The sequence below is a fragment of the Podarcis melisellensis genome (assembly GCF_964234715.1).
Source record: "Podarcis melisellensis genome assembly, chromosome: 13".
Lineage (NCBI taxonomy): Eukaryota > Metazoa > Chordata > Lepidosauria > Squamata > Lacertidae > Podarcis > Podarcis melisellensis.
Window position 1 is genome coordinate 14,359,469 of NC_138545.1, and position 18,669 is coordinate 14,378,137.

At 44.9% G+C, this 18,669-nt stretch overlaps 2 protein-coding genes across 5 annotated transcripts; both read right to left on the reverse strand.

Moving 5' to 3' along the window:
* Positions 1-663: 663 nt before the first annotated feature.
* On the reverse strand, positions 664-5,545 carry RNASE12 (ribonuclease A family member 12 (inactive)). 4 transcript variants are annotated; one of them, XM_081883713.1, is made up of 3 exons: positions 5,384-5,545; positions 4,664-4,702; positions 664-1,466 (listed from the first exon to the last, which is right to left on the reverse strand). In XM_081883713.1, exon 3 carries the CDS (start codon positions 1,376-1,378, stop codon positions 914-916), a length of 465 nt encoding a protein of 154 aa, XP_081739839.1. In that variant the 5' UTR covers positions 1,379-1,466; positions 4,664-4,702; positions 5,384-5,545; the 3' UTR covers positions 664-913. The 4 variants fall into 4 exon arrangements, with proteins under 4 accessions (XP_081739839.1, XP_081739837.1, XP_081739838.1 ...); XM_081883711.1 differs by having other exon boundaries at positions 4,664-4,706; XM_081883712.1 differs by lacking the exon at positions 4,664-4,702.
* A 2,154-nt stretch (positions 5,546-7,699) lies between these two features.
* On the reverse strand, positions 7,700-13,731 carry LOC309354015 (C-type lectin-like; the record flags this gene model as incomplete). Its single annotated transcript, XM_081883715.1, has 5 exons — positions 7,700-8,387; positions 9,659-9,773; positions 10,986-11,126; positions 12,110-12,201; positions 13,665-13,731. The coding sequence occupies 5 exons, from the start codon at positions 13,729-13,731 to the stop codon at positions 8,320-8,322; spliced, it is 483 nt and encodes a 160-aa protein (XP_081739841.1). The 3' UTR covers positions 7,700-8,319.
* Between the last annotated feature and the right edge of the window lie 4,938 nt (positions 13,732-18,669).

Genomic DNA, 18,669 nt, shown 5'->3' on the forward strand with positions numbered 1-18,669 from the left:
CCCTACCCAAAATAGGCGTCTTGCTTTTCTACAACGGTGGAGGAGAATATCCAGTTCAATCTCATTCCTAAATAATTATCTCTTGGCCCATGCAGATCACGGAGCGGAAGAAAGTTTTTAATCTAGCAATAGGTTGCTTTTTAAAAGCGACGACAGCAAAAAGTTGGCAGCAAACTCGCAGAGCAGGAAGGAAAACACTGCTGTTGCCACTAGGAGGCACCAAAACAGAAAAAGACACCTTCAGAGTTTTCGGCAAGTGGTCGGCTCGTTGGTCTAGGGGTATGATTCTCGCTTAGGGTGCGAGAGGTCCCGGGTTCAAATCCCGGACGAGCCCTGTTTTTTTGAAGTACTATCAAAAAACCTGCAGCAACCTGCATTAGAACCTCGGAATGGTGTTTTCATCAACAGATCGTGTGAGTTCTGTGTGCGGGAAAACTCACGTCAAGTTTACTCACAAGACACAGAAATTGTAGGGACCTCCTGAGTTCCACGTGAGGGAGAAACGTTGCTAGTTTACTCTATAGATGTACATTGCAAGGATAATCTTTTTATGCTCTTGAAACTGCTCATTGTCCAAAACTTTGTTGTTGTTGTTTTTAACCCCAATGCAATATTGAAACCAAAGAAAGGAAGCAAGTCAATATCAAATTCAGCTTATTTTTTTATTTATTTTCAACATAAAATATGTGAAAAGCGAGAATTTTATTCTTAGATAATGGAAGAAATGGTAGGAGGGAAACGAGAAAGAAAAATCTGAAGACTACATTCAATAAATTATCTTTTCTTCTCGAGATAAAAGTGGAATAGGTGATATTTTCTTTTCAGTTAATAGAAGAAATGGTTAAGAGGGAAAATGAGATACAGACAAATATATATATGGAAATACATGGATTGCTTTTCCTGGCTCCACACATCACAAGTCATCCTGCCCCACATCAGCTGGGACTTCAGTTTCCAAATGGACAGGATATCCCCCTTCACAGGCTATGACGATCCTTTCCGTGTTATCGGTCCCTTTGTAACTGCAGTCCGGGGCCCAGGAGCCCTTCTGAAGTTGGCACAGCGTGAGGGGGAAGCTGGCATTGCTTTCCCGGAGGTCCCCTGTGGTGGGTACCCCGCCCTCGCCACAAACAAGCTGGATCTTGGAGGTGTCCGCATGGACGAAAGTGTTGAGGTGCTTGCAGTGGTGGGAGGTGGCCAGGTCACGGCGCTTCATCATAAGGTTGCAGTAGCTCCGGGGGTCGGGAGCCTCCGTCGTTGGGAAGTCAACGTGCTGCCTCAAGAACTTCTGGTAACTTTCCGCGCTGGCAACGGCCAAGCAGGCCGCCAGGAAGAGGAGCGCCGTGGTCAGCCCTTGACGTGGGCCTCTCTCTGCCATTGCTGTCCCCTTTGTTGCTCTTTGTCAGGTGATGGATGGTAGCCAAGTGAGGTAGGAAGGATGGAGGTGGTCTCAAGAGGCTTGCTTACTGAGGTAGGAAGAACAAAATGGCGCCACCAAGGATGGTAAAAAATAAATTGGCAAATTAATGACTTGACAATGCCCTGATCTTTAATGGTGTACACAGAAACCTGCCCCATCTTGACCACCCCCCAGTTCAAAATAGAAGCCCCATCTCATTGGAAAAACCCACCACCATAAATAATACCACATCATTGCCTGTTGTTGTCAGGGAAATTCTCAAGGGGTCCTCATAACAGGGGCCTGCTACAACATGTGGCGAGGTAGGTTCTAAAGCAGTGGTTCCCAACCTGATTTTGGCCACGCCTCACCTAAGCATCTCTAAAATCCTGATGCCCCTCTGTGACATATAATTCTTATTATTCAAAAAGTGACGTCCTATACACGTGGAGGAAGCCTAAAAGGCCATTAACTTGGTCTAAACAAGCTTCCAAATTGCCCCCCCCCCCATAAAATTCAAATTGCTCCCCCTGAGATTCGTGTGCCCCACATTGGGAACCACAGTTCTAAAGGTTATTGGGAAGTGGAATTTGCCCTGAAGTGCTTATTTGAAATTTATATTTTAATACAGTTTTATCTCCATAGAAAGTCCCGAAGGTGCTATACTGCAAGGTGCAATCCCTAGCAGGTGGACTCCGAAGCAGCTTCCTGGTGATCGGTCAGGGCACTCAAAGTATTTAATAAGAACATAAAAATATTTCTGTTGGATCCAGCCAAGGGTCTTCCTCATCCAACACTCTGTCCTCACAGTGGCTGACCAGATGGCCCTTCAGGAGGCCTGCAAGCAAGACCTGAGTACAAGAGCATTCTCTCTACCTGTAATTCCCAGGAACTGGTATTCAGAGGCATATCACCCCTGACAGCAGAGGCAGACTATAGCCATTGTGGCTAGGACCCCTTTCCTCCATTCTAACCTTCTCACATGCCTTTAATCACTGTGTGAATGCCACCTCTAACTTTGTAAATAGTGGGACTGAAGACATCCCAGATTTCCTTGCCCCAAAATGCTCTACCCAGGTTGACGCTGAAGTTTTGGCACAAGCTGTGGCTGAGTTTTAAGATGTGGCCCGTCTGAGGACTTTTACATTGCTTCTGCCATGGATCAGGTCAAAGTCCAAGCCTTACCTGAGTTGGAGAACTGGGCCAGGCTCCCTCTGCCAAGAGCAAACTGTCCCGCTCTGCTTTTATACAGAGAGCCCAGCATGACAAGGAATCAAGGACACTTTCAAGGAAAACTTCGCAGATGACACAGGGAGGAACTAACCAACCTACATATTTCCAGCCTCTGACTCAACCCTGGCCTGGGGCGATTTGTAGCACAACATCTCAAGTGTGGCTTAGTCAGCCTTCACTCACTGGCAAGTCATTTAAAGTTGTTATCACTACTTTTACATCATATTAGAGCCAGATGGGTTAACACAACCAGGAATAGAAATGGTCTGGGGATCTTTTCCCTGCTTAATATAGGCAGCTTTCAAAACTGCTCCTCAAAAATGTTAACTGAGAACATAGCTGGGGTCTAGGCTGGAGCTGCTGATTTTCTACCAGCAAAATTTGTGATTTTATTTAGCAAGAAACAAACAGTGGAGGCAGAACATACTCATCATGGCTAGTTGCCACTGATATCCTCCATGAATTTTTCCAATCCTCTTTTAAAGCCATCTGAGCTGGTGGCCATCAAATCAATACCTGTTGTAGCAAATTCTGTATAGTTGTCATGGTCTTTTGGCTGAAAAAATGTAACTCATGGATTTGGTTTTTGGTGTGCAGGGTTATGGAAGAATATACCATGCTGCTGCCCCCCCCCCGACATTGGTTGGTACTTAAAGGACTGGGAGCACAGACCCATGTTACATAATTGTACGAGTTGCCTGTGGGCAAATTAAGGGGATGTCTATATGGGATCTTACTGGCTCTGCACTCTGGGGGCACTCCCAGCTTGTATGCGAAACCTTTTGAAAAAGCATTTGTTTTTAAAAGGGGGAGGGAAGGGTGCAGAGGATATGGGGTGAAGCAGACAAGACCTGGGTCTTTCCCCCCTTGAGCCAGCCCCTAACAACGTTCCTCCTGATCCCACCATGGGAACTAACATTGGGGTATAGGAAGCACCACAGACAAACTGTGCATTGTATCCCTGTTGTATGGTGAAAAGACATAGTTCAGCAGAACAGCATCTACCTTGCATGCAGAAGATGCTATATTCAGTCTCCAACATTTCCAAGTAGGACTAGCAATGTCCCCTGCCTGAAACCTTGGACAGCTCCTGCCCGGCAGTGCAGACCATGCTGAGCTAGGTGAACCCCTGGTCCTTGTACAAAGAACACCTTCCTATGTTCTCTTCATCCTTGAAGTGATGGAGTTCCTTCCTTCTCTCCATCCCTATCTATCAGCAACGCTTCAAGGTATTTCTTGTTCTGGAAGGCTTGTTTTGCTGGTCACATCCACACCTTCCATTTAAAGCAGTTTTGTACTGCATTAACAGCCACAGCTCCCCACAAAGAATCATGGGAACTGAAGTTAAGGGTCCTGAAAATCATTGGGAGACCCCTTAAAAATCACTGTTCCCTGCATTCTAGAAAGGGGAGGGTCATGATTGTTATCATGTATAGGAGTGGATTATGTGGATGAACTCAGTTGTTTTTCCAACCCACTCTGAGTGCTTCCAGACTGTCACTAATCTTGAGTGGGATTCAGTCGAAAACCAGCAAATTCAAGTCATTATAGTGGATTGGGAAATCTTGTGCCACAAACCAGCTTCCCTCAAAGATTGGACTTTTGGTGTGAAGGAAAGTGATGGGGAAAATGCTTTAGAAAGTGTGGGGTGACACTTGCTTGGACCCAATGCCATCTAACCTCCCAGCAAACACATCAGCATGAATGCTCATTTGTAGCCAAAGCTGTCTGGTTTCCCTGTAATCAGATCATGATAAATACTCAATAAAAATTATTCCTGGAAGCACACTCTGGTCTGACATATATCGTTAAGCAGAGAAGGGTTCTATTTCTTAAACCTTCTTAAAGCACATTTAAATCACAGAGCTTCCCCCAAAGAATTCTGGGCACTGTATTCTACCTCATAGAGATATAATTCTTTTCTACATCATTATCATCCCACCCTTCCTTACCCTAACTCCTTGGTCCTAGGACACAGGGCACTTTGCACCACAAATACACATTTTAACCCATGGAGTTCTCAGTACTCACCTTGTGTCAAGATGTGTCCCGTCTGCTCTGACACCATCGCTGGCTATGAAAACAAGGAAACCAACAGCGCAATGGGCGGGGAGTGAGAGAGTTAATGACTCACAACTCGGCTGCCAAGTCAGAGCAACCGGAAATACCAGGGATGGTTCCTGAGACAGCAGCGCAGAACATTACGAAATCACCCGAGGTTTCCCCACCTTGTCAAGTATCTCTTTCTCAACACGAGGACTAGAAACTTTGTGTGTTTGTGTAAAATAAAGGCTAAGGCGAGGCTTGTTGATTTCCTAGAATTAAAGGGATGTCTAACACGCAGCTTAATATACACGGGTCTTGATTAGAGTCTAATATGTGCAAATATGACAGGCGGCTTTAACACACAAGCCTTAATTAAATTCTAACACTAGCTTGATCCAGAATTTAGTCTTGCACCCATGAACTCATTATACTATCTTTAGTAAATGAAAAGTAAAAAATAAAATAAAAATAACCCCCAAGGGGCAATTGATTGTGAGAAAGAAAAAAAAGGGAAAAAAGGGGGGGAATGAAATGGAATGTCTGCAACCCTCACAGTGCACATTTTATTGTTTGCAGACCAGTCCACCATAGCAGACTCCCAAAATGAAGAACTGATTAAGTTTACTGGGATTTTATATGCAGCACAGAAAAGGCAAAGTTGCGCGCGCGTAAGGGAGAGGACAGAGACTATAAAAGAAAACAAACCTGTTTAATCTCGCCATTGGTAACCTGGCAAGATAAAGGAATTTCAGCACGGATCCTAAAATAAAGTGTAAGCTGTTTTACTTTCGAAATAGCAGCAAGCAATCTTTCTTAGGGCAGGTTCTCCCTCCTTCTGCTCCTTAGGGAAACCCGGCAGGTAGAAGAGGGAATGCGCTTATCCAACCAACTTCCGGGAGGTGGAGCTAGGGATCCTGCTTCTATCCGATGGAGGACTGGTTTGCACAGAGTCTTAACGTGATCAATGCAATGCACAGCCGGGGCAGGTTGTGTATCTGTCACCAGCAACTGATGAGCCTCAAACATCAACCCGAAAGGGAAGAGAAGGTGGGAACGATCACTGCCGTTGGGGAGCAAGTTTCAGCGTCTGGGTCTGGGACGGCTTGGGCCAGGCATATCTCGCGTCTTCTGCTGGAACCTCCTTCACTGGAGGTGTTTGATCAGAGATTGGATGGCCACCTGTCAGAGATTCTTTAGCAGTGATTCCTGGATTGCAGGGAGTTGGGCTAGATGTCCCTTGCGGTCCCTTCCAAATCTTTAATTTTATGATTCTAGGATGAACCAGTAGCTGATGGGAACAGGGAGGCAATTTACCCAGGGCAGAAAGCACCTCAGGAATCAAAATCTAGGACATAAAACAAGAGGCTTTTTAAAAAAAAACAAAAAACTGCTAGGGACTCTTTCTTTCTTTCCTTAATAATAATGATAATTAATAATTTTATTATTTATACTCCGCCCACCTGGCTGGGTTTCCCCAGCTACTCTGGGCGGCTTATAGAATATATAAAACATACTATTGAATAATCAGTCTTTGAATTATCAGTCTTTGTATTGTCTGTCTTGGAACTGAGAATCTAGTTTTGGACTGAATTTTGAAATGGTTATCGAAGGGATTGTTGTGTTTTATTTCTCTCTCTTTCTCACACACAACCCTTCTCTCCCAGGACAAAACTAGATTTTGGAGATTCATGATCAGATGCCCTGTCCCTTTAAATGACTTTTAACCTACCCGCTGCAATGAGCGCCCCCTGCCCCACCGCGGGTCATTTTAACGTTGAGAGAGCACATCGCTTAATTTCAGTGCTTAAAATTCGGATACATCCTCCCTTCCAGTGATGCCGAAACATGCCCCCAGGGGAAGCTATTGCTTAAGCGTGCTCTGGGCAGCCGCACTTCCCTGGAGGAGAAAGTTTGAGAAAGTTGCTGCCTTCTACAGAGAAAGACCACCGGTCGCCGGCAACCTCTGTACCGTCGACATTGACTGGCACTGGTTCTCCGGAGTTTCAGATATGCTGAGCTGTGGAGACCGTCTGCGTGGAAAGCAGATGCTCTACCATTGAGCTAGGACCCTTCGTTTCCGAAGTCTGCATGTTGATTCATCCCAATATTTGGCAGGCATTTGCAAGGTTTTGAAAATCTTTCGCGGTGGTTGTGGTGTCTCTTAATGCAAAAGAAGAAGTAAAAAAAAGTGCTTTGGGGGCAGAATAAGAGCAGCAGACCTGATTCACCTCCTCATGAAAAGAGGGCACAAATTTGCATCTGGTAGCTAGACAGCATCTTAAAAAGCAGAGACATCACCTTGCCAACAAAGGTCTGTATAGTTAAAGCTATGGTTTTCCCAGTAGTGATGTATGGAAGTGAGAGCTGGACCATAAAGAAGGCTGATGACCGAAGAATTGATGCTTTTGAATTATGGTGCTGGAGGAGACTCTGGAGAGTCCCATGGACTGCAAGAAGATCAAACCTCTCCATTCTGAAGGAAATCAGCCCTGAGTGCTCACTGGAAGGACAGATCCTGAAGCTGAGGCTCCAGTACTTTGGCCACCTCATGAGAAGAGAAGACTACCTGGAAAAGACCCTGATGTTGGGAAAGATGGAGGGCACAAGGAGAAGGGGACGACAGAGGACGAGATGGCTGGACAGTGTTCTCGAATCTACCAGCATGAGTCTGACCAAACTGCGGGAGGCAGTGGAAGACAGGAGTGCCTGGCGTGCTCTGGTCCATGGGGTCACGAAGAGTCGGACACGACTAAACAACAACAACAACAGCTTATATGTATAAGGTACAAATTTGGCGTGGTGGAATTCAAAAGGAAATACTGTACATCCCGTCGTCCTGGGAAGATGCCAGGTGTCTTCTGTGCCTGCTTTGGCTATGCATGCATGTAGGGTTGGAAATGCACAAGGCTCATTGGTTTTTTGGCAGAGCGCTTTTGCACAGAGTACTTTGCAATTGTACATCCAACTTTGTGTGATAGTGTGGCCTGTTGTTACTATCCAGGGAGGAGGGGAGAGGGGAAATTAGGCTCTTCAGATGCTGCTGGACTCCAGCTCCCATCCGCCAGTATGACCAATGATCAGGGATGATGGAGGTTGGAGTCCAACACAATCGGGATTCCCGCTGATTCCTCGCTCTGCTTTAACAGTTAAGAAGAAGGAAATTCTAGCATTGTGTAGCCCAGGGCACAGCTGATGGCACGATTGTGACTACAGGTGTAGCATCCTGTGCAAGAGAGAAGGAAGCTATAGTACCTCTCCAAATTCTCCCAAATGCACAAAGGAGCAGAGAGTGTGTTCCTATTGACCTCCTTCCCCCATGTGGCCATCCTAGAGGAGGCTGAGCGGACTGGGAGCTATCTGGAATTACAGGAGCATGCCAGGAAATAGAGATGCGCAAGAAAGAGTTTATTAACATCACACTGTACTCACATACACAAAAAGGGTAAGGGAAAGAGGCAGAGAACAGAAGCAGCTCCTCAGAGATGGCACTGGAAACAGGGTGAACAGGAGGAGCTGGCCTTTGGCTTTAGGGAAGGAGGGAGAGTAATGGCATCAGAGAGACACATCCACCAAGTCAGCCAATCTCTTGTGGCCAAGTCCAGTTCCATCCCGGCAGGCGCAGTCGGGCGATACAGTCTTCCCTACAGTTCATGCTTGCAGATGTAGGCGTTGAGTTTCCTGCAGGGGGTGTCGTTCCACTGTTTAAAGTCTAGGAGGCAGAAAATAAGGCTCAAGTTAGCCCTTTGGTTTGGCGGTTCTGTAACCTGAACTGATGTTGCCAACCTCCAATTAAATCTCATGTTTCACAAGAGCTTCAAGTTCCCACGATTAATATTTTTAAGGGGAAAAGCAAATAGAACTGATTCTAATGTTCAAATGTGTGAAGGCAAATAAAATGAAGGAGTAAAGTTTCAGTTAGAAGTGCCCAGCGTGCTCTGGTCCATGCAGTCACGAAGAGTCAGACACGACTAAACAACAACAACAAAGTTTCAGTTTGTTTTCTGATCTGTATATTTCTTCCCCAAGAGTTTTTTTTACATCTGAGGCTAGGTATTTTTGCTCAAGAGCACTCTAGGAGATAGGTAGCTAACCTTGTGACCTCAGGATTTTTTTGACAATGACACTCATCATCCCTGACCCCTAGCCATGTGGACTGGAGCAGATGGGAGTTGCAGTGCACATCTGAAGGGTGTCATGCTGGCTACCCTGACTTTGGGGAAAAAGGAGAGCATGCCTTCTCTGTGGTTTGGGTGTTATTTGTAGACACTGTGCGCACACAGCACATTCAAAGCACATCCCCCTGAAGAATTTTTGGAACTATGGTTTGTTAAGGTTGCTAGGAACTGTAACTCTGTGAGGGGCAAACTACAGTGCCCAGAATTATGTGAGGGAAAGAATGTGTTTCAAATCTGGCTTAAAGGTATAGTGTGTATACAGCTGCAAGCTATGGTATTCACAGGCAACTAAATTGCATAGATCAGCTCTCCATCTCATGATATATTCAGAACCTGGCCAGCCATTGTGTCCCTAAATCAGGAGTGGTGGACCTTTTCCAGCCTGAGGGTTGCATATCTATCTGGACAATTTCCTGAGAACCACATGCCATTGATGGGCGGGGCCAGAGGCAAAAGTGGGTGGAGCAGTGAATGTTAGTTTTACCCTTGCCCAATAAGCTGGTTACTACACACACACACACACACACACACACACACACACACAGACACACACTCCCACCTCCCTCTGCCTGCTCTATCCAGACAAGCCAGAGTTCAAGGACACAGTCCAGCCAGGCACAAACACAAAGCAAGGACATGGAGCAGAGTCAGGGAGGGTAGTCATGGCCAGGGGAGAGAGGATATGGCTGGGAAGAGTTCCAAGGGCCAAACAAAGTGGCATATTTGGCCCCCTAGGCTTGAGTTTTCCTATCCTTGTCCTAAAATGCCCTTGTCGTTTCTCAGACACTGAGAATGACTTGCTTACCTGTGGTTCGTCTCAGCTCCACACAGTACTCGGCTTTGCGGTAGTTGTCTGGCTGGTGGTTCATCCAGGCCTTGTAGTTGTAGGTGGATTCGTCAGCCCACCTCCATTTCCTGGTCTGCAGAAAAGAGACAGAACAGATCATGTGATGGAAGGGGCCAGATAGAGAAACTGGATGAAGCCAACTTGCTGGAGAGTTTTCCCAATGGGGATCTGTTAGCAGCAGAGGAGGACTCCCTAAAGGGAAACAATGGAGAAGCAGCAGCATGGGGAGATTGCTGAGGTAAAAGTGGGACGGCATTGGCATGGAGCCACTGCTCTGTCAAAGAGGAATGCACGAAAGAGACGGAACAGATCATGTGGTCAAGGAAGTGGGAGGAGCCCAGCGCAAAAGCTGAGCTGGAGAGTTCTGGCCAGTGGGCAGCTATGATGCAGGAAAAGAGAAGGACTCCCGTGGAAAATAACAAAATGGTGTATTTGAATGTAAGAAGAGCCTGCTGGATCAGACCAATGGCCTATCATAGCCCAGCATCATGTTCTTACAGCGACCAACCAGATGCCTGAGGGAAACCTGCAAGCAATTAATCCAGAATGCGGCAGCTAGACTGGTGACTGGGAGCGGCCGCCGAGACCACATAACACCAGTCCTGAAAGATCTTCATTGGCTCCCAGTATGTTTCCGAGCACAATTCAAAGTGTTGGTGCTGACCTTTAAAGCCCTAAACGGCCTTGGCCCAGTATACCTGAGGGAACGTCTCCACCCCCTTCATCCAGCCCGGACATTGAGGTCCAGCGCCGAGGGCTTTCTGGTGGTTCCCTCGCTGTGAGAAGTGAGATTGCAGGGAACCAGGCAGAGGGCCTTTTTGGTAGTGGTGCCTGCCCTGTGGAATGCCCTCCCAGAAGATGTCAAGGCAATAAACAACTATTTTACTTTTAAAAGACATCTGAAGGCGGCCCTGTTTAGGGAGATTTTTAATATCTGATGTTGTATTGTTTTTAATATTCAGTTGGAAGCTGCTCAGAGTGGCTTTGGAAACCCAGCCAGATGGGTGGGGTATAAATAATAAATTATTATTGTTATTGTTATTAGCAGGACCTGAGGGCAACAGCACACACCGTCTGAAGTTTCCGGCAGGCATCTGGCATTCAGAAGAATTACTACCCCAGACTGGAGGCAGAGGATGGCCATCAAAAGCCTGATACTCCAGGAATTTGTCCAATTTGGGATTCTGCCTGGGAGGATATTGGAATAAAATTGGAGTGGCAATGCTAAGGAATCCCCACTCAGGGCTGACATGGACCAGGAATGGAGCACATGGGAGAAGCTCACCTGACGGACATCGTGGAGCCCAATCCAGACGTCGCTTATTTCTTGCTGGTAAGTGGAGATGTGCTCAGCCACCAGGAGTGTCTCTGCTTTGGTGAGGACAGAGGCAAGATGGGCTCCACGGCCATAGCTCTGGCACTCAATCTGAGGACAGAGAAGAAAAGAGAGATGTAATATCCTATCTTGTCCTACTATATCAGCAGGGCTGGTGCAGAGCTGAATCCACCCCATAGCTGTCAACCGTCCCTTATTTGGCGGGAAACTCCCAGCGCCGTGTCCCGCTGCTGTCCTGGATTGATGATGTCCCTTAAATTTCCCAGGTTTCATGCTTGCCCAGCTCGGGAGGGAAGCAGCAGCTTGGGGTCCTCCGCCTCGAGAGAGAGTGCACACGAGCTGCCGTGTCTCCGTCTCTCCCTTTCCACCCTCGGGGCCCATTGTGAAAGACAGGTGAGGCTTCCGCCGCGCTGCCAGGGGAATCTGGAGGTGGCAGTGGCGGCCTGAGGGAGGAGGAAGAGGAGGGGATGGGGAGGGACGAAGAAAGGGCAGTGCTTCAGCAGCCGCGGCGGCACTGCAACCGCCTCATGCCAGGCTCGCGGACGGTGTGGGTGAGAGTCTCTCTCCCTCCCTCTCGGGTGGGGAAGGGCCGGTGGACTCATAAGCTAAGCAAAATCCCTTTTTTTGGCTGCTGATCCCTTATTTTTGAGGCTGCTGATCCCTTATTTTCAAATCTGTAAGTTGACAGCTATGAATCCACCCACACTGGAATTTAAATTTTGTGGGTTATTTTTAAAGTCACTTAACACCCACCCCCTAATTTGAGGGATACGTCTAAGAAGCACAAGTCTTGATGGTGAGTTTTAAGGTAACAGTGTTACTTATCAGCTTGTAATATTCAATGTTTTTACACTAGCAGGTAGAGATGGGAGAGAAATTCAGGTCAGTACTCATTTTGAGGTGAGAGAAGGAGGAAAGAAAACTCCCCCTCCAATCATATCCAACCAGCTGGATTGGTGCAGGAGCAAAACTTTCCAAATCATGAGTTCTGCTTTGTACAAGTTATAATCATTCTCAAATTTTGCTTTCAAAATTGTAGGGATGTAACTGGTTGGGTGTCAAATGCTCCTCACCTCGGCCTCCTGCCACGTCAGTTTGGCATCAAAGTATGCATAGCAGTTGCCTTGGTTTTGCAGCCACTCCCTGGCACAAGTGTCGGCCTCAGCTGCGTGGAGAGAGAGAGACAGAAATGGTGTTGGTGTTGGGCAGATAGATTGCTTAGAAGTTAGCAGGGTGGATAAAAATTAATGTTTTTTTTAAAAAATGGATTTTTAAAATTCAAATCTTTTTTTTTTAAGTTAAATTGGATTTTTAAAACAAAATGCTTTTTGAGGAAAAGTCTTTCTAAAGATAGTTTTCTATTTAAGTTACATTTTACCCCAAAGGCTATTCATCAGTAAATAAGGATTTGTTTTAAGTTTTTCATGTGTGCTAAAACTTAGTCTACCTTTTTTTTAATTGTTTAACAATTAACAATTGTTTAATCCAGTTAACAAACATGGATACATATGCTATAATGTTATTGTTTTAGTTAAATAAATTGCTTAACTTGTTATTAAGGAAATGAGTATTTTTCTCCTTCCAATAAAGTACAGCAGAAAGGTTGTCCAAATATAAACAGTTAATTATTAAGCCTCACAATAATTTCATAATTATCTGCCTATGTATTTCTAATAGTATAACCTAATCAGTAATTTTTGATATAACTGTAAAAACTATTCTGAAAATTTATTATTCCAAAAATGAAACCTTCATCTGCTTGTCAATATTAAGATTATACCAGCAAGAATGAGTCTTTCTGTAAAAAAGAAAGATTTAAATCAAGTCTTACTGACTAGTGATTTAAATCATGATTTAAATCGATTTGATTTAAATCAAATCCACCCTGGAAGTTAGGGGAGAATGTTCCCTGTAAGGAAGAAAACTCTACCTCATCCCTAGATGACAGGTGTCATAGACCTGCCCCACAGAACTGTTTATGGAAGGGTATTCCAGGGGTAGGGGAATATCAGGCCTGGGGCCAAAAATGCCCCTCCAAGCTTCTCTATCTGGTCCTTGGAACTCTCCCTAGGCCACACCCCCTCTCACAGGCCACACCCCTTATTGGCCCTGTTTTACACCCTAAACGTTTTTGCTTGACAGCCCCTGAACTTTGATATTACATCTCACTTGCCTTTCGCTGATATACCACCAGTCCTCTCAGGAGCTTGACATGCCTCTCTCAACTACACAAGGATCATGCAAGGCAGGTTAGGTTGAGAGATAGTGTCCATCCCAAGGCTGAGCTTAATGGCTGCATGAGTTTTTGAAACTGGGTTTCCCCAGCCCTAGTCCAACACTTTCTAGCCTACCCCAACCTGGTGCCCTCCACATCATTGGACTCCTGACTCCCATCAGCCCCACCAAGTGTGGTCAGCACTCAGGACTAAAGAACATTATAGTCCAACAACACCAACTAAACCAAAGAGACCCACTAATGTTAAGGACTGAATGAGCCTGATGGAGATTTGGGGTTAGCCTTATCTCCAATATCTTTTGGAAAGACTAAAAAGATCTGGTGATAGGTATTCAGTCAAGTCCGTTTGTTAACTGGTCATGCAATGTCAGTATTTGTTAAGGGGAACTCACCTCCCAAGAAAGGATTTGCGACCAGGATGCCCAGGAGGCAAAGGCTGAAGTAGGTGAAGAGTCCCATCTTCTGGTTGACCTTTGAGAGTGGAAACAACAGTAAGTTTGAAACCTTCTATATGCAACTAACGCTGAGCTACAGCCCTTGCTGCTACAACTTCCTGCAAGAACCTCCTCCATGAACCCATCATCTCATCTCAAAGTCTTTGAAAGTTCCCCATACTCTAGATCTGCAGTGGGAATCCTGTGGCCCAGGTTTGATCACATTTGACCCACAAAGCTGAGTAGAAAGAGGAGGGAGAGCTGGGGTGGCAGAGAAAGAGATGGGGAATGCTGCAACCCCCACCCACTTTTGACTCCAGCTTTTGACTGTCACCAGATGTTTCCCCTGAATGACTTTCTCTATGCATCAACAACCCTTCAAAGGTAGTAGTAGTAATAAATTTTATTTATACCCGCCCTCCCCAGCTCAGGGCGGCTAACACCAGGTATAAAACAATTGATTGAAATACAACTTAAAAACAAGATTAAAATGCAGCCTCATTTCAGTAGGAACTCAAATCAAAAACTTTTTTGGGGATGAAAACGTCAAGTCTTCGCCAAGGCCAACTATCCAGACTGCTCCTACGTGGGTCAGGAAAAAAGCCAGGGAAGTCCCCAAATAGGAGTTCCATCACAGAAGGAGAAAGGGAAAAGGAAAGAGGGGGAGGGGATCAAGTTGATTCCAAGCCAAAGGCCAGGTGAAACAACTCTGTCTTATAGGCCCTGTGGAAAGAAATCAGATCCTGCAGGGCCCTAGTCTCATGAGACAGAGCATTCCACCAAGCCGGAGCCAGTGTTGAAAAGACCCTGGCTATGGTTGAGGTTATTCTGACTTCCTTAGGGCCTGGGACTCTAGGGTGTTGTTATATATGGACCTTAAGGTCCTCTCTGGGGCATAATGGGAGAGGCGGTCCCATGGGTATGAGGGTCCTAGGCTGTAAGCATATCCGTACCCTTGATCTGCTGCCTGCAGGAACCCTCTCATCAAGACTTGGGGATCATCTCCCCAGCCACTCACCTTGTGTTGCTGTTTCCCTTGGTAGACAGATGTGGTCAAAGCTGAGCCGGGTTACTCTCTGATGGTCTCACCTTTCCTGGACAGCTGTTATATAGGCCATTGGCAGAGATGGTGTAATACCAAGGTGAGATAATTGCTTTGAGGAAGTCCTGGCCCAGAGTCTCCAGTTTTGCATAACCAAAGACTGAACTTGTGGAAAGCGGCTTTTATCGCTGTTCATCAGCACTGCAGAAAGGACATCGTGCATTGAATTTTTTTTTTTTAGATGGGGCAATGTGTATTGAAGAATGTCTGGCCTTTTCAATCCGTACCCAAATTGGATGGGGAAAGAACGTTCAATATCAACCATGAAAACACTTGCTGCTTTTCTTAAGCTTTACATCCCAGGTAGCTGACTGGTCGTCTTCCATGAAAGTGATAATAATAAAATAAAATCCCTGCATGTAGAAGGTCTTCATGTCAAGGGAAAAGAAATTAGTCTGTTCTGTAGCCTGACATGTTATTTTTTTAATCTGAAGTGTTCTCTCTCTCTCTCTCTCTCTCTCTCTCTCTCTCTCTCTCTCTCTCTCTCTCTCTCTCTCTCTCCCTTCACCCCAGTTTGATATTCAATTCATTTATTGCTCAAGGGAACTCAAGGTAGCATACAGCAATTTTTGCAGGTATTTATTCCATCTCTGCAGGGATCACACCCAGACTATTCCAACAAGGTTGCTGTGTTATGGACCTACAAACCGCACATTGACTTGCATTCAGTTGTATATTTATTTATTTACACTGCTCCTCTGACTTTATTCTGCCATGAAACCCAATGTGCATTGCATGTGATTTTTAGGTGGTCACCCATCCGCTCACTGTCCAAACTGAGACTTGCTTAGCTTCAGCAAAGTGGTAGCCTCATGTGCCTTTTGGAAGGGAAGGGAGCATCTTCTATGCCATGCACTTGCATGTTAGCGAAAGTTTTTAAAGGGTATATGTTGCCCCCAATTCTCAACAAATGAATTCTCAAAGACTGGGGTGGGGTAAGCAGAAGGGGGCTGGCCTCCTTACCTTTTGTGACAGCTCCTCATTATTATTTGTATTTCTTTTTTAAAATCATTTTTATTGGTTTTACCAATACAGAGTACAAATAAACACAAACTCGTAAAAATATATCTGTATAAGGAGATTCTCTGAATCTCGAGATTTCCCCCCACCCCCTCCATGGAGTCTTATTTTAAACATCTACACCTGCATATTCATCCGTACTCCAATTTTTATATCAAACCTTATTGTCCATAGTGTTTTTTCCACTACAAGTGAGTCAAAATCCTGCTCTTGTTTCCATCTGCTTACAGTGATCTCCTAAGTAACTTACAAAATTTTCCCATTCTTTTATAGTTTTTATCCTCTTGGTTTCTGAGTTTTCCAATCATCTTTGCCATCTCGGCATAGTCCATCAGTTTGGTTTGCCATTCCTCTCTGGTAGGGACTTTGTCTTCTTTCCAGCTCTGGGCTAATAACATCTGGGCGGCTGTTGTTCCATACATAAAGAGTATTTTCTGCTCCTTTGGTATGTCCTTTGGTACCTGTAATTCCTAATAAAAATGCTTTTGGTTTCTTACCAAAGATTATTTTAAGCATCTTTGCATTTCATTGTATATCATCTCCCAGAAAGCTTTTATTACCTTAGAAGTCCACCACATATGATAAAAGGTACCTTCTTTTTCTTTACATTTCCAGCAGATATTTGAATTTGTCTTATACATTTTTTGCTAGCTTTGTAGGAGTCAAATACCACCGGTATATCATTTTTATATAATTTTCTTTCAATGTACAACATGCCGTAAATTTCAAATCTGATTTCCATAACCTTTCCCAATATGCCATCTGGATATTATGTCCCAAGTCCTTTGCCCAGTGTATCATTACTGACTTGACATTTTCATCTTTTATGTGCCACTCTAAAAGCAAGCTATACATTTTAGATAGTACTTTAACCTTATTTCCTAACAAATCTTTTTGAAAAATTGAAATACCAGTAAAAATATTGATATTTCACAACCAAAACCTTTCTTTTTATCTATCCCAATTAAACAATATGTTTAAGATGAAAGGTTTTAGTTGTGAAATATCAAGATTTTTATTTGTATTTCATTTTTTTCAAGGCTACAGCAGAGCATGGTTTGGATAAAACTTAGACGGTCAGAAGGTGGAGCTAGGAGATTTTCTTAAGGGGTTCTCTACCTTTCCCCCCCACTGCCAGAAAAAACAGGAAAGTAGGGACAAAATACAGGCAGCGATTTAGCAAGGAGCCAGAAAACAGGGGCTGTCCTGAAAAAAAAAGGGGGACAGGAGGACATGGTGATATTTCCGCTTTCCAAGATGGCATCTGAAAGCTGTGTTTACCTGAACAGGATGTGAAGAGCATTAGGTCATTGTAACTACGCACTTAATGTTTTAAATGTCACACATCAGACACTTGTGAGTGATGATTCCTTGATGCTGCTCTTCTTAGGAAGAGCTCAGGGTCATGCACACATGTCTCCTGGATCATCTGCTCCTCCAGGCAGCGTATTGGGTCAGAGCTGCTTAATGTCAACAGAAGAATGGTGCCACCTGGCTGCAGAACCATTAATTATATTATTAGAGTGTACACAATCGCCCTGTAAGGGAGGCAAGATAGATAGGTAATTTATTACGGTCAAAGACCAGCTCACGTAACATAACACAATAAAAACAGCGCTCATAAATCGGAGCAGATTGCAGCAATAGCTCATGAGTTAAAATTGAGATATATACATACACCCGTACAACTGAGATTTGGGCTACCATAAAAAATTGACCCTGAGGCACCCCAAAGGGTGACTTCATCATTTCCCTAGTAAGCTATTTTATTCTAGAGGATGATCTGTGCCTACAAATCTGGGCGCAGAATCTGGCTACCAGCCAGGTTGTCTTGCCTAAGAGGAGAGAATTAAGTTTAGACTTGTCTGAAAGATCAGTGAACCTCTTCAGCAAAGGATCAATGGTTTCTCTACGGATCTCAACATAAAAAAGGACATTTAAAAATATGTATGTTCGGGGCTTCCTATTTCCCCTAATGGGCAGGCACAAAGTCTCTGTGATTATGGGACTCTTCTATAGAAGCCTTCCAGAACTGGTGAGGGCAAGGCTGAGCTTCTAGCAAGAGTGAAAGCCCTTCTTGCATTTCTGGATGTGAGGAAATAGAGATATATTGCTGGAGTGGCTACGTATCTCCCGTTTTCTATGATTTTATAATCAGGGACCCTTGTACAGTCCTGTGGGAGGCAAGATCCTGATCCCTTTGTGTGACATTTCTGGTGCAAACTTGCCTCGGGGACTGGTATAACATAGTGGCAAAAAGTGTGCCACATTTCTTTCCAGGTAACCTTCTAAGGGCCACATGGCAGTGGTGGGTGGGCAATAAGGACTGCGGCAGAGGCAATAAGGACTGTGAACAAGTGTTTTCATGGTTGATTAAGAATATGGTTCCTCTTCAGAAGGAAATAGATTCAAAATTCTCTCCCCCCTTCAATATGCTTTTCCCCACCAAAATGAAGGAGAGGTTGATGCCCTTTCTGCAATGCTCAAGGCTAGTGAAGCAAACAACATTCCCCTGATTTGGCCTTAAATTATGCAAAACTAAAGGCATCGGACCAGGATTTCCTTGCAGCATTTTGCTCATCTTGCTATTGCACCACCCCTGTCTGGGGTCTATATAACAGCTGCCCAGACTAGGTGAGACCATCAGAGAGGTACCTGGCTCAGTTGACAACCACACCTGTCTACCTAGGAGAACAGCATCTCAAGGTAAGTTCTGGGGAGGTGATCCATAAGTCTTAGTGAGTGAGTTCCTGCAGAGTGCAGAGCAAAATGTTTTCACAATCTCTGAGATATGATGGTGGACTCTTCGGCAAGGACTTCTGTCTCAGAAGGTGGTGGGCG

Excerpts from the sequence above, each read along its gene's own strand:
- RNASE12 (XM_081883712.1), bottom strand. The coding sequence starts at position 1,378 with ATGGCAGAGAGAGGCCCACGTCAAGGGCTGACCACGGCGCTCCTCTTC.